The sequence below is a fragment of the Oncorhynchus tshawytscha genome, linkage group LG24 (assembly GCF_018296145.1).
Source record: "Oncorhynchus tshawytscha isolate Ot180627B linkage group LG24, Otsh_v2.0, whole genome shotgun sequence".
In the NCBI taxonomy this organism is placed as follows: domain Eukaryota; kingdom Metazoa; phylum Chordata; class Actinopteri; order Salmoniformes; family Salmonidae; genus Oncorhynchus; species Oncorhynchus tshawytscha.
This window is the reverse complement of record NC_056452.1, coordinates 16647131-16662638: the sequence shown is the minus strand read 5'-3', so window position 1 is coordinate 16662638 and position 15508 is coordinate 16647131. Positions and strand designations below refer to the sequence as shown.

The window sequence follows — 15508 nt, the reverse complement described above, 5'->3', positions numbered from 1 at the left end:
ATGCAGACAAAAATATCCCTTAGACATCAGTAGCAGCCCTAATTAGCTAATTGACTCAATCAAGATGATTTTTAAAAAACTGCATCGTGGATGAGTCTACTGTAACTGAATGACGGTGATGCTGTGGTGGGATGCTTTAATATCATCTTCATTCATTATGGTCACCAGTATTTTCCAGTAGTTTCTCGGGCGTTACCTCTTCCCAGCTTCAGCAAGAGCATAAGAGATGCCATTCGAAAAGCAAAACAAACGTAATTGAGTGGTCTCTCCAATGGCGCCCTCTCTGCCTTGTTTATAGCGTCTTCGTTTACCACCCTTGCGCGCGCGTGCCGCTGTCGTCAACCAATTCCTGTCTGGAGTGTCTGACCGCCGGTGGGCGAGTGGGGTGTGTCTGCAAGCGGAGAGAGCGTGCGATTCAGACTCCTTGTACACAACACGACTCGAGTGAGAATAAAATGCTGCAAAATCTGAAATTGACACGACTCAGAGTCTAGCAGCAATCTGACACTTTTTTGTTCGCCAGTTCGGGGAGAGACTGCCTGGAACCATGAAGAAATCGAGCCCGGCAAAGCAACAACCACCACCTCCGGCTGAAGTCACAGTGCCAGATAACGAGGTTACTGTGCAACAACTGAACGAGCTGTTGTCAAACAGCAGCGGATTTTACAGTTTACCAACACAGCATTTCAACGAGGTCTTCCCTAGAATATACGTTGGTAACGCGTAAGTCATTTTTATTTGACCAAAATTCTGAGGAATCTGTGCACGATAGTTTATTTTTTTCCCCTTTAAACAAACAGTAACCTACTATATTTATCAGATGACACCGACAGGTAGCCTATTGCTTCATCGTCCCTAGCAACGCATCCCTATCTGTTCAGACATACACGTTCATGGCAATATTGAGCACAGAAAATGTCAGAATAATGTATATCAATATTTGCAGGCTATAGAATGTCATTGTTGACACCCATTAATTAAAACTCTATTGTAAACTAATATTGTCCAATTTAACAAATTGCAAAATTCCAGAAACAAAGGCTATAGCAACCTACCATCAATAAAAAGTGTTTTAGGATTCAAATGGATTTGACAACTAACAGTATGAAGGGGATTGGTGTTGATATGCAATATCTTCATTCATAATATTTGTCACGAGCATGGAAGGAGGCTGTTCTCTCGCTCAGAATAGATTAAGGAAATAGTGCATTTTCTAGAGGCACATTGCTCTGAGTAGATGAAGGAAAAAGTGAATATTCGAGAGGCACATGTTTCCTCTCGAACGTTCGTATTTGAAGGGCGGTACAAAACGCCCGATTTTATTTGAAACGACTCCATTATATTATCGGTACCATCTAGTCTGTGGATGATCTCCCGCGGTTTCATTCAACGCCCCCATTCTATTAGACATTTACATATACAGCCGTGCTGAAATAATCTGGGTTTAAATGTTCGTACGAAACAAAGAATCGGATATGGAATTCATACACACAATTTTCTCAAATTGTTGGATTGTGAGTGTCAATGTAGGCTATATTGATGAGGGAACTAGACATTGTGCAGCCTAAATGAATGAAGCAGACGAGACAAAAACATTTTCATTATTATATATATTTTTAACGAATGCACTCGCTCTTCAATCAGTTTAGTTCCACCTGTGTAAATAATGCTGATGTATGCACACGGGTCCCCAAGGCTCTACTTGGGTTTTCAATATTGTTTCCGATATTGAAACACCTTTTAATTGATAACACCCCTCTACACACCTTCGTCTCTCACTTACCTTTACACACACACACACACACACACACACACACACACACACACACACACACTCTCAAAGGGGAGTGGAGGGCTAGACCAGTCTCTCATGCTATTCCCTTAACTGGTAGTACCACCCATTAGGTGTCTTTTGAGTAGTGTCAGAATAATGCATAATCAGCCATCACTTCTCTTGGGACAGGAAGCTTGTGTGCAACAGGGAGGGGCAATGTAATGCAAGCTTAAAAATAAAATTGCATTTGTTAAAACAATTCTAGTCTGTCTATCTACAGTATGGGTAACAGGGTTGATGTGTTAAGCTCAACCCGCTATGATTTCCACCACAAACCCCAGAAAATTGCCAAAAAGGGTAGAATCAGCCCCCCCTGCTTTTACATTATGATTTGACTAATTTGACTGAAAAAAAAATATTTAAAAATAAAAAATTTCATCACGTAACAGGGTTGACCATAAAATGAATTGCTAATCACATGAAATAAATAATAACCTTCAGGAATAACTTTGTCAAAGTAACAAAATAGCTTGGTATTTAAAATAATGTTAAACATTTGGAGAAATGTTGGGGTTAAGTGGGTTAAAATCTTCTTAGAAGTCAGAGGGTGCATAGAGGGACATGTCAAAATGCTGAATTTTGGCACATTACCATGTCTTTATTAAAATAAAAATCTGATTGAAAATATAGAATTTTCAAAGTGTTCTACAGTGCATAAAGTATTCAGAACCCTTGTTCTTTTCAGCCTTATTCTAAAATGGAAAAACTGAAATATGACATTTACATAAGTATTCAGACCCTTTGCTATGAGACTCGAAATTGAGCTCAGGTGCATCCAGTTTCCCATTGATCATTATATTGAGATGTTTCTACATCTTGGTTGGAGTTCACCTGTTGTAAATTCAATTGATTGGACATGATTTGGAAAGGCACACACCTGTCTATATAAGGTCCCACAATTGAATGTGCATGTCAGAGCAAAAACCAAGCCATGAGGTCGAAGGAGTTGTCCGTGGAGCGCCGAGACAGGATTGTGTCAAGGCACAGATCTAGGGAAGGGTACCAAAACGTTTCTGCAGCACTGAAGGTCCCCAAGAACACAGTGGCCTCCATCATCCTTAAATAGAAGAAGTTTGGAACAACCAAGGCTCTTCCTAGAGCTGGCCACCCGCCCAAACTTAGCAATTGGGCAATAAGGGCCTTGGTCAGGGAGGTGACCAAGAACCTGATGGTCATTCTGACAGAGCTCTGGTGTTCCTCTGTGGAGATGGGAGAACCTTCCAAAAGGACAACCATCTCTGCAGCACTCCACCAATCAGGCCTTTATGATACAATACTGAACCTGTTTATTTCTCATTATGGGGTATTGTGTGTAGATTGATGAGGGGAAAAAAACAAGTTAATCCATTTTAGAATGAGGATGTAACAAAATGTGGAAAAAGTCAAGGGGTCTGAATACTTTCCGAATGCACTGTATATGATCTTAGTGTTAGGCTTTCACAACGCAAATCAGAGAAACAGATCGTAATTTTGGTGCGCATAGAAAGTCATGAGTGCATTCAGGTGCATATGCCGGGGTGACTTTTCTTCCCAATAAACGAACAGGCTCATTCTGTTCCGAACAACCCAGGGTGTGACGACATGTCATCTTGTAACTGTACATCAAGCATAGTGATCAGAAACGTTGACACATTATGACATGAGTTATATGATTTGGAAATGTGAAGTGCACATTTTGGACTCTGTGTTTGGCTTGCTTGTATGACGTCAAAGCGGTATATATTATAATCCCCAACGTTTCATCTTTAAAAATACATAGTCCTCTTAATGTACAGAATTTCCCTCAGGGGGATGGGGGCAACTTCTTGTTGCGTGCGGTGCTCAAATTCAGAATGGCTGTCAGTCAAAACCCATACAGCGCTTTGAAGCGCAGAGCCAGAGCTCTGACATCATGAATAGCATGTAACTCTACAGCCACTACGCTGCCATTTTTGACCCTTATACAGGTACGAGTGTAAAGGGCTACAATATCCAAGGCAGGCAAAATGCACTCATTTCGTGGAACGACCCAGCTATAAATGCGATGTGGTTGGTTGACTGTGTACTATGTAATGAGGGTGCCGTGTCTTCCCCACAATTTACAGCCCAGCATTCCAGTAAGGTCAGTTCCTAGTAATCCCTTATGCTGTGCGCATGTAGGAGGTGTGTCAGCCCCAATGTATATGTAAAGTCCAACACTATGAATAAGATGTCATGAATGAAGTCCATGTGTGTGTTTTACATGTACTTGGGTGAAAGAAATCCACATTGAGGACAAGCACAGTAATGTGAAATAGCTCGGTCTTAGTGGCAATATGTCACTTTTTGGGTGACCTGACCAAAATGTACACCAGCTTCAAACAGCTGAAACAACAATATATTTGGTTATGGAAAATATATTTCACAGCGGTTTAGATTGTACAATGATTCTCTACACTATACCAGCTTATTTTGTCACATAAACTGAAATTAGGCGAACTATTTTAGTTTTAGTAACCAGGACATGGAGGAGCAATTTCTGAATAGTGCAACTTTAATATACAGAATTTGACAATCAATAATAGATTGTATAGTTTTCCTTTACCCATGTACAGGAAACTCCTAAGTCTCTCCCTCTTGTCTAATGATATCCATCACTTGGCTGCAGTCATTGCCAAGAGAGCATTAAGAGGGTGAGCTGGATAGAAAGCAAGCACATTATCTCAGTGTTACAACAAAATCAATTTGAATGTGCCACTCTCTCGGGCCAAGAGACAACTGACACATTGACAAGACATCTTGTCTTCGACTAAGTTTACACAATGGTCATGTTCTAAGTGGTTAAATGTCGTCTGGGTTTTTTACCTTTATTTTGAAACGCGTAAAGAAGACCCCTAGATATTGGAGACAGCACAGTAAATAGAATGTGTATATCCTTTCTGCTTACAGTACATTTCATGACAAGATATTTCACTGCCATATTCATTGTATTTGTGAGAGAACAACCGATGCTTAAAATAGACCTCATATCTTGAAGTGCATCATCGTCCAACGTAGAGTAAAGGGTTTATGGCAGAGGTACCAGGAAGATGTATGGATTGCCTATTGATTAGGGTCGACACACTGACCACTCACACCACTGTCTGTTCCACAGGAACCAGTGGCTTCTCACTTGTTCTATGTTGAAGGTCAGCCAGAGAAGGGGTGTATTCATTACAGAAACCGTTTACCGTTTCTAAGAACCAAGCGGAAGCAAACGGGGCAAACGTAATGTAACGAAACTGAATTTGTCCAATGGAAACAGACTACACATTTTGCAACAGAATCTGTGTGATGATTAGACCACTGTTGCCACATAGCTCAAGCTGATAAGTAGCTGGCTGCTGTTAATTTAAAACAATGGACAGACAAACACACACACACACAAACAGTGTCATGCCCATTAAGTCTGAGGGGGCAGATTGATCGATTTTCACACAAAAAAAACATTATATATAATATAGAAGATATTGTTTATTTTAACCTATAATTGTCATTATTTAATTATGAGCTGATTTTAACCTATAATTGTCATTATTTAATTCTGAGTTAAGTTTCATTGTACATGTGGGATCTTGACACCAAAATGCTCGTAATATTTGCCAACAGATCTCTGTTAGCTTCTAAAGCTATCATGTTAAAACACTCCCTGCTTGAAAAGTCTAGTAGGCTTGTAACACAAACTTGAGTAGTGAGTTGCTCTCTGAAAAAAACCACCATCCATGGAGCCCGGATGTCGATGGGAGCCATGATGTAAGGTGTGCTAAAATGCTTTCGTCGACGCCCACTCAGGCTTTAATATAAAAGCGCTGGGCAGCCTCTGGTTGATGGCACACTTTGGCTCTTTGTAAAGGCTTGTATTAATAATGGATAGACTGGGACTGCAGAGAGGAGGAGTATGAGTGGAGGACATGTAAACACACACACACACACACACAAGCAGGTATGCACACATGCGGGCAGGCACTGGTGTACACACTCACATTCAGACGCACGTACGCATAGATGCTCAAGTAATATTGGCTATATCTGTAGACTCAGGAGCTTATATGTACATACTCTGAAATGCATACATGCACTGTACACATGCTCAATGTGACACACACACACACCTTCCTCTCACACAGTCATCGTCATTACAGGAGAAATATGACCGCAATCTTCCATGGCTCCACCAAGATAGACAAAGCCTCACAGCAGGAAGAGCGAGAGAGAGAAGAAAAAAAGGGTAGACACAGTAGGGAGAGAGATGGATAGACACAGTGGGGAGAGAAAAAGCGAGAGAGTGCAAGGGGGAGAGCGAGAGTGTGTGTGTGTGAGTTATGGGTCTCTGTGGGCAGATCTGAGCGGCTGAGCCCCATGTACAGAAGCCATCGCTCCAGCACCTCGGAGGAGCCTTGGCCTACAGGCAGGCAGACAGATGGGCTGCCTCATCCCCAGTCATAAAGAAAGATGGTGGCAGACTGGATCTTTATTAGTCAGCCCGGCAGCGTGAGGCAGTGTGGGTGTGTTGACCCTCTGTCTCAGGGGACCCATCCAGGGTCACTCAGCCTCTCCACACCCCTGCCTGGAGCCGGATGATATGCTTATCCAACTGTAGAGCACTCGGGGGCGAGATGATGTAGAGCAGAGTAAGTACAATTAACAGAAACTGTATTCAATTAGGTAGGTAGATACAGTGCCTTCAGAGAGTATTCACACCCCTTGACTTTTTCTACATTTGGTTGTTTTACAAAGTGGGATTAAAATGGATTTATTTGTCATTTTTTTGTTAGCGATCTACACAAAATACTCTGTGAAAGTGTAAGAAAAATGTGAACGTTGATAAAAATATATATATACAGTACCAGTCAAAAGTTTGGACACACCTACTCATTCAAGGGTTTTTCTTTATTTTTACAATTTTCTACATTGTAGAATAATAGTGAAGACATAAACTATGAAATATCACATATGGAATCATGTAGTAACCAAAAAAGTGTTAAACAAATCAAAAATATATTTGAGATTCTTCAAATAGCCACCCCTGGCCTTGATGACAGCTTTGCACACGCTTGGCATTCTCTCAACCAGCTTCACCTGGAATGCTTTTCCAACAGTCTTGAAGGAGTTCCCACATATGCTGAGCACTTGTTGGCTGCTTTTCCTGCAGTCCAACTCATCCCAAACCATCTCAATTGGGTTGAGGTTGGGTGATTTGTGGATTGCCAGGTCATCTGATGCAGCACTCCATCACTCTTTAAGCATCAGCTCTCAGAGCAGCTCACAGATCACTGCACCTGTACGTAGCCAATCTGTAAATAGCCCACCCAACTACCTCATCAACATATTATTTATTTTTGCTCCTTTGCACCCCAGTACTGCTACTTGCACACTCATCTTCTGCACATCTATCACCCCAGTGTTTAATTTGCCATACTGTAATAATTTTGCCACTATGGCCTATTTATTGCCTCACCCCCCTTATCCTACCTCATTTGCACACACTGTATATAGACTTTCTCTATTGTATTATTGACTGTATGTATGTTTGTCGTTTGTGTCGCACTGCTTTGCTTTATCTTGGCCAGGTCGCAGTTGTAAATGAGAACTTGTTCTCAACTAGCTTAAATAAAGGTCAAATAAAAAAACTCCTTCTTGGTCAAATAGACCTTACACAGCCTGGAGGTGTGTTGGGTCATTGTCCTGTTGAAAAACAAATGATAGTCCCACTAAGTGCCACTCGGGTGGGATGGTGTATCGCTGCAGAATGCTGTGGTAGCCATGCTGATTAAGTGTGCCTTGAATTCTAAATAAATCACAGACTGTGTCACCAGCAAAGCACCATCACACCTCCTCCATGCTTCACAGTGGGAACCACACATGCTGAGGTCCTCCGTTCACCTACTCTGCATCTCACAAAGACACCGGTTGGAACCAAAAATCTCAAATTTGGACTCATCAGACCTAAGGACAGATTTCAACCGGTCTAATATCAATTGCTTGTATTTCTTGGACCAAGCAAGGCTCTTATTATTGGTGTTCTTTAGTAGTGGATTCTTTTCAGCAATTCAACGATTCACGCAGGCTCCTCTGAACAATTGATGTTGAGATGTCTGTTACTTGAACTCTGAAGCATTTATTTGGGCTTCAATTTCTGAGGCTGGTAACTAATGAACTTATCCTCTGCAGCAGAAGTAACTGGGTCTTCCTTTCATGTGGTGGTCCTCATAAGAACCAGTTTCATCATAGCGTTGGTTTTTCCGACTGCACTTGAAGAAACATTCAAAGTTCTTGACATTTTCCGGATTGACTGACCTTCATGTCTTTAAGAATTATCTGAGCTGTTCTTATCCTAATATGAACTTGGTCTTTTACCAAATAGGGCTATCTTCTGTAATACACCACTACTTTGTCACAACACAACTGATTGGCTCAAATGCATTAAGAAGAAAATAAATTCCACAAATTAACTTTTAAAAAGGCACATCTGTTTAATTTAAATGCATTCCAGGTGACTACCTCATGAAGCTGGTTCAGAGAATGCCAAGAGTGTGCAAAGCTGTCATCAAAGCAAAGGGGGACTCCTTTGAAGAATCTCAAAAACACAAATCCAAATATATTTTATAACCCTTTTTTGGTTACTACTTCCATGTGTGTTATTTCGTAGTTTTTATATCTTCACTATTATTCTACAATGTAAATGTTTTAAAGAAAAAACGTTGAATGAGTAGGTGTGTCCAAATGTTTGACTGGTAGTGTGTGTGTCTAATATATACCTACAAATATATGGGGGATTGGAAATGATGCTGACAATTACATTGAGGGAAGCCACAATCTATCTGCAATAAAAAAAAATATATGTATCAAAAAACTGTCACTCGGCCACTTAGGAACATTCACTATCTTCTCACTAGAGAAAACAGACCGAACCAGGTTTTCCTCTATGATTTTCTGTACAAGCTTCCTTATTTTCGCTCTGTTAATTAGGCTGGTATTGTCGAGTAACTACAATGTTGTTGATCCATCCTCAGTTTTGTCCTATCGCAGCTATTAAGCTCTAACTGTTTTGAAGTAATCATTGACCTCATGGTGAAATCCCAGAGCGGTTTCCTTCCTCTTCGGCAACTGAGTTAGGAAGGACGCCAATATCTTAGTGGTGACTGGGTATACTGATACACCATCCAAAGTGTAATTAATAACTACACTATGCTCAAAGGGATATTCAATGTCTGCTTTTTTTTAACCCATCTACCAATAGGTGCTCATCTTTGCAAGGCATTGGGAAAAACTCTGGTCTTTGTAGTTAAATCTGTTTTTGAAATTCATTGCTCGACTAAGGGACCTTACAATTATCTGTACGTGTTGGGTACAGAGATGAAGTAACATTATTTGTGAATGATTAACTATTATGGCACACAGAGTGAGTCCATGCAACTTATTATGTGACTTGTTAAGCACATTTTTACTCCTGAACTTATTTAGGCTTGCCCTAACAAAGGGCTTAGAATACTTATTGACTCAAGACATTTCAGCTTTTCATTTTCATTCATTTGTAAAAAATTAAATAAAACATAATTCCACTTTGACATTATGGAGTATTGTGTGTGTGTGTAGACCAGAGACCAAAAACACTCAATTTTAAATTCCAGCTTTTACACAACAAAGTGTGGAAAAAGTAAAGAGGTGAGAATACTTTCTGAAGGCACTGTATATACCCAGTGATAGGAGTATCTGGAAGGTGGCTAGTTTAAATACCAGGTAGGGTGTCTGAACTGGAAACTGGAGAGATAATGGTTTCAGGTCATAGCTACCATCCTGTCCTACCCAATATTTTTTGTTTTGTTTGGGGGGGGTATTTTCTGTCAGGGTTTAATTTGTACCCTTGATCATGTGATAAATCTGTGCCCCATAGTGGCCATGAGTTGAAACTAAACTGCAATAGTGCAATAGGGAAACGCATGAATAAAACTGGAGAAGGAAGGGAGCAGAGATGGAGGAGAGCAGAAAGAGATGTATAGTTGTCTGGAAGTTGAGTAGATGGAGATGCAGTCACTGGAGTGGAGCTGGCTGAGTATGGAGCGCTCTAGCCTTTCTTCTCTTCCTGGCCTTGTCTGAAATCTGTCTTTCCTATTACTTACTAAAATGACATGCTGTGTACTAATCATACTACATTCTATTTAGATTGTACTGTTTAGTAAAAACGTATGCAGTAAGCAACAAACATGCTACTCAAACATGCTGAGAAGACGTCATCTAATGCGCAATTCCCCACAATTTTGTTTATTTTTATAGAGCACGTCCCCTATTCTGATTATCAGCTGTTGTCAAACACAGTGGAGTGTAAAAAGACGATTATCTTCCTTAATAGTGTGCTGTGAATTCTACTTGATGAAAAGCCGAAATGAGTATGACATCCTGGCATTTTGGACACGACCCCTCTATCCCTCATTCTGTCTCTCTGGCCCTATCTGTATCTCTCTTTCCCTCTCCTCTCCCCCTCTGCACTCTCTTTCCTCTCCCCATATAGTTTTTATTTTCTTTCCTTTCTTTCTTTTTATTTATCTTTTCATCTTTTATTTATTTATTTTTTTCTTCCTTTTAATTTTCTTTTCCTTTTTATCTTCTTTTTTCTTTCTTCTTCGACCTTTTTTTCATTTATTTTCTTTTCTTTCTTTTTTCTTTCTCTTTCTTTTCTTTCCACCTCCCTGGGTTTGCGTAGCCCTATTTCGGTCAGTGCTCAGGATGCCCATGGCTTTCTGTCTTCCCCTGGGCAGCACCCAAGATATCCTTTTCCTTGGCATGTTTCCATTGCTCCGGACATTCCCCTGTCCCCTGGGGGGGCACTAACATAGGCAGACATCTCCACTGTCTAAAAGCGGCTCCACCATTTATTCCGTTCAAGCTCCAACCAGCCATGGCAGAGCAAGGCCACGTCGACAGCTAGGTCTGAGACCGGGCTAGATGGTGTGGCCTGTGTTGGGTGCGAAAATCGACATGCAGTAAAACCCATTCAACACAATTTTCACTACAATGAGCTAAGAGTGCTGTGGCAACTCCGAACATTTAGGGTGACGAGCTGGAGAGGCGTTGAGATGGTGTTAGGACAATGGCTTGAATAGCAGGTTTGGGACAACTTTGGACTGTAGTTTTAAAACGGTCAGCTGCTAAAACTTGGTTTTGTGGAACCTTGTACACTGTGATGTTTAGTTTGACAGCCATTGCTTATTTACTCTAACTTGTCTTGAGTAGCTACTCTACAAAGCTGATAATAGTGACTCTGGAAGCCACTGTTCTCAGATGTGGCCCATTCGTAATCAATGTCTGATGTCTACCTCATAGAAATATCTATTTCTATGGTCTACCTCCCCAGGTTTGTGGGCCAGAATCTGATGCGTCTGCAGAAGCTGGGCGTGACCCACATCCTGAACGCGGCGGAGGGCAACTCCTTCATGCACGTCAACACCAACGCAGAGTTCTATGCTGGCTCGGGCATCACCTACCACGGCATCCAGGCCAACGACAAGCCTCAGTTCAACCTCAGTACATTTTTTGAGGAGGGGGCAGACTTCATCGAGAAGGCTCTGGCACACAACAATGGCAAAGGTGAGACTGATTACTCTGGGTTCTCTTTTACCACAGGAGGCTGGCGAGGGGAGGACGGCTCATAGTAAATGATGGAATGGAGTGAATGGAAGGGTATCAAACACATGGAAACCATGTTCCGTTCCAGCCATTACCGCCTGTTGTTACTGAGCTGTTTGTTCGACTAAGTGACAATCCGTTTGGCATTCCATAGTGATGTACATTGAAGAGGCCCAGTTCAATTGACTTCAGGACATGGTTGACTGAGGTGAATTGATATGCCTTTAGCATTGGTCTCCATGCGGTCTCTGTCTCTCTTCTACAGTAGGTTGTCTGATGTAAAGAATTGGGGGAGCTTTATTTTAAGGTACTGTTTCTACAGGTATTTACTTTGTATACGTTATTGTGTATTTACCTTTTCACCATGTAATTTAGAAGCCAAATACCTGATTTATTTCTGTACTGGAAAATAGAGCGCCAATCGCCCCTTATTGGTCAAAGAGCAGTATGCTGTTTTCCCTCAGTTTATTTATTTTTTTCTCATTTCAAAATATTTGTTCCCCTGGTTAAAACTGTATGATCACCTCTTGTTGCTCCAAGTCTGTTATGAGAAGAGGAGTAACAGAAACGGTCCTTCAGGGTATAACATGTTTAATGATGCATTCTCTGTCACCGGTAAGAGATATTAATGTAAACAGTTTCTCAGGCTAGTCCTATTGCACATTGCTATATCATCGGATGTTTCGATTGGCTAAATGTGGTGAGAACTTTTGTGGTGATCATAGATGGATCTATTGTACCAAACCAGACACTCCACATTTTTCCAGAGAGAGCAAGCACAGACACCGGTTTGGCACACATCATTTTTCCTTTGCGCTGTGTTCCAGTAAAATATGCTTAGAAGATGTCACTTCAAGAGGGCCATTTTGATGTGATAAATTACCATGACACTGTTTGAAACTTTGCATTGAACAGCACATTGAATGCGTTTGACAGTACTATTTAAAATATGTGTCGGAGATTTGTAACAGAGCACCAACCAAGACAAAACAAAGGGAAATCTAGCAGGGAAGCCGAACAACAAAAGATAAAGGGAGTGCCATTCACTTCAACCAAACCCCTCTACCAAACTCATACCAGCCTCTGTAGACCGAAAGAACAAGAACAGCCATCTATCTCTGACTACAACTCTGGCTCCTCTCTCCCAAAACATTACTGGGGTGTTGACATACCCTCGGGGCCTATTTAATTGGAGCCCTGAACCCTGTGTTTTATGGCATTGATTTAATGTAATCTTTGACACAGCGGAACAATTATAAAGCGTCTTAATTCCCGAGCAATTTGGCAGCAGCAGCGTCTACACCCCAGTCAATCACAGTGGCTACAGTAGGAGAGGAGGAGGACACTTATCTTTCCAACAAGCCGGAACACCAGCTCACTCTGGTGGATATAGTGTCTTGCTGTAACCTTGATCAGTGACATTTTGTGACCCCCTGCCGAGCTGTGGAAAGGTCAGGGACGGAGCTTGTGTGTGTGTGTGAGTGTGTGTGTGTGTGTGTGTGTGTGTGTGTGTGTGTGTGTGTGTGTGTGTGAAGTGATGAGCAGCTGATTCCGTGTGTTTGTTCTGAGCGTCTACAGTCAGCCCTGGATTGATTGGCGGGAGGCAGGGTGATTGGGGATTGGACAGAGGTCACTTAAATGGCAAGAGCCCCGAGACGCTGGGAGCGGTGTCAGGTTTCAAACACTGCAGAGTCGGCATATCGGAATTGAGCACGAGCAGATTGGCTTCTCAGTGAAGTTGGCACCGTATTCCTCCTGGGGAGTAGGGAGGTCGATAATAAATACATGCGTTGAGGAGTGGAATGTTGAGTGTATTTATGCACACACAAGTGCATGCGTAGTTTACATATCCATTGTGTCCATTCCTTCAAGACCACTGATCTGAAAGCATTTGATGGGTTTAAGCAGTATAGTGGAACACTATCCAGTCCTCTCAACTATTAGTGTTCATGAAGGAGTTGAGTCAAGGGGGCCATTGAGGAGAATTGGGATGTAGCCCTAAGTGTCTATCTGTGTCCATCAGGGAAGGTGTACGTCCACTGCCGAGAGGGCTACAGCCGCTCGCCCACCATTGTCATCGCTTACCTCATGCTGCGCCACAACCTGGACGCCCGGGTGGCGGTTGCCACGGTGAGGCTGAAGAGAGAGATCGGCCCCAATGACGGCTTTCTGCGCCAGCTGTGCCAACTCAACGAGAAGCTGGCAAAAGAGGGCAAGTTGAATGGGGTGATGCCAGTCGTGGCTGCCAGGTTAAAGACAAAGTAAGAGAGGGAGAAAGACCCAAACCCTCCTATTCTGCCTTCCATAGGAGACAACCTGACTCAATCCACCCTGACCGCCAAACGTCTCACACACATGCACATACATGTAACATGCATGCACTGTACATACATGGTGACAGTCACACAATAACTTTCTCTCAAACAAACTCTCCTATCTGTCATGCTGCCGTCCTCTTTCTCACCTTCATTCTGTCTCTCGCTCTCTGTCTCTCGCTCTGCTGGTCTCCTTGGGTACATTTGTCTAAACCCCAGCCTGTTTCCGATAGTGGGGGAAGTATGTTAGGCCGAGGGGTGGGGGTGGAAAAGAGGGTACCTGGGGCATGCAGGCATCCATCTAACCATGGCTCAGTGCTTTCCAGTTTACTCTGTCACCCATCTTCTCTCTGTAGATTCAATAAGCATACGTCCCACCGCTGGCACACACAGCCCCAAAGTTTTGTGTGTGTGTGAAGTTTTGACTTGACCAATGAAGCATTCCCTAGACCATATGTTTAAAACACTGAACATTTCTCTCCGTGTTCCACTTGGAGCTCTGAGGTCGGAAGAGAGTCGGAAGAGTACAAATAATATATTATAGCACAATCATTAAACAGAATCCCACTGCCGGGACTGTCGGACTACAATGATGTCATGACACCAACAAAATGATCTCTGACCAGTCTGGAATGTTTTTGGACATGTAGACTATTCCTGATTGGGTGTGACAATGAAGCACCCTGACATCACACAAGGAAGTGTCATGGGTAGTGTTGGGTGGGCTAATTTGGTGTATAAAAATAAAAAAAACATTCCATAGAGACTGGCTCCCCAAGATGTCATATACACACACACACACCCACCATGTCTAAGTAGAAGCAAGCAGCAACACACACACTCACACACACACATCATGTCTAAGTAGCAGCAACACACACACACATCATGTCTAAGTAGCAGCAACACACACACACATCATGTCTAAGTAGAAGCAAGCAGCAACACACACACACACACACACATCATGTCTAAGTAGCAGCAACACACACACACATCATGTCTAAGTAGCAGCAACACACACACACATCATGTCATGCAGCAACACACACACACACACACATCATGTCTATGTAGAAGCAAGCAGCAACACACACACACACACACCATGTCTAAGTAGAAGCAAGCAGCAACACACACACACACACATCATGTCTATGTAGAAGCAAGCAGCAGCACACTTTCTTTGTGTGCATTTACAGGGATGGAACCTATTTACAAAGGAAAACGCACTTACCATACCAGACCGGTACCCACTGCCAATTCCAAAGTGCACATCCGTCGTTGTGTCCATCCCATAGATATACAGCTCCACTGTCAATCAATGCCAGAATTGGCCGTTATATGTCAACTGCCTTGAACCAATATGTGCATACTAATGTTATGCCAATTTGGAGGTGAACTCCCAAGGCTTTTCTGTTTGTCTGTATTAGTACATTGCAGTATACTGTATGTCTCAATGCCCTGCCATCCTATTGAAGTATATATTTAAGCAATAAGGCATGAGGGGGTGTGGTATATGGCCAATATACCACGGCTACGGGATATTCTTTCGCACAACGCAACCCAGAGTGCCTGGATAAAGCCCTTAGCCGTGGTATATTGGCCATATACCACAAACCCCCTAGGTGCTTTATTGCTATTATAAACTGGTTACAAATGTAATTAGATCTGTCAAAATAAATGTGCTATATGGTCTAATATACCACGTATTTCAGCCAATCAGCATTCAGGGATC

At 42.2% G+C, this 15508-nt stretch overlaps 1 protein-coding gene across 2 annotated transcripts; it reads left to right on the top strand.

Annotated features, from left to right (window-relative positions):
• The first annotated feature begins 260 nt into the window (after positions 1-260).
• Positions 261-14628, top strand: dusp3a (dual specificity phosphatase 3a). 2 transcript variants are annotated; one of them, XM_024386632.2, is made up of 4 exons: positions 261-444; positions 524-723; positions 11184-11416; positions 13479-14628. In XM_024386632.2, the coding sequence occupies exons 2-4, from the start codon at positions 548-550 to the stop codon at positions 13718-13720; spliced, it is 651 nt and encodes a 216-aa protein (XP_024242400.1). In that variant the 5' UTR covers positions 261-444; positions 524-547; the 3' UTR covers positions 13721-14628. The 2 variants fall into 2 exon arrangements, with proteins under 2 accessions (XP_024242400.1, XP_042161329.1); XM_042305395.1 differs by having other exon boundaries at positions 261-723; positions 13484-13726.
• Positions 14629-15508: the final 880 nt, after the last annotated feature.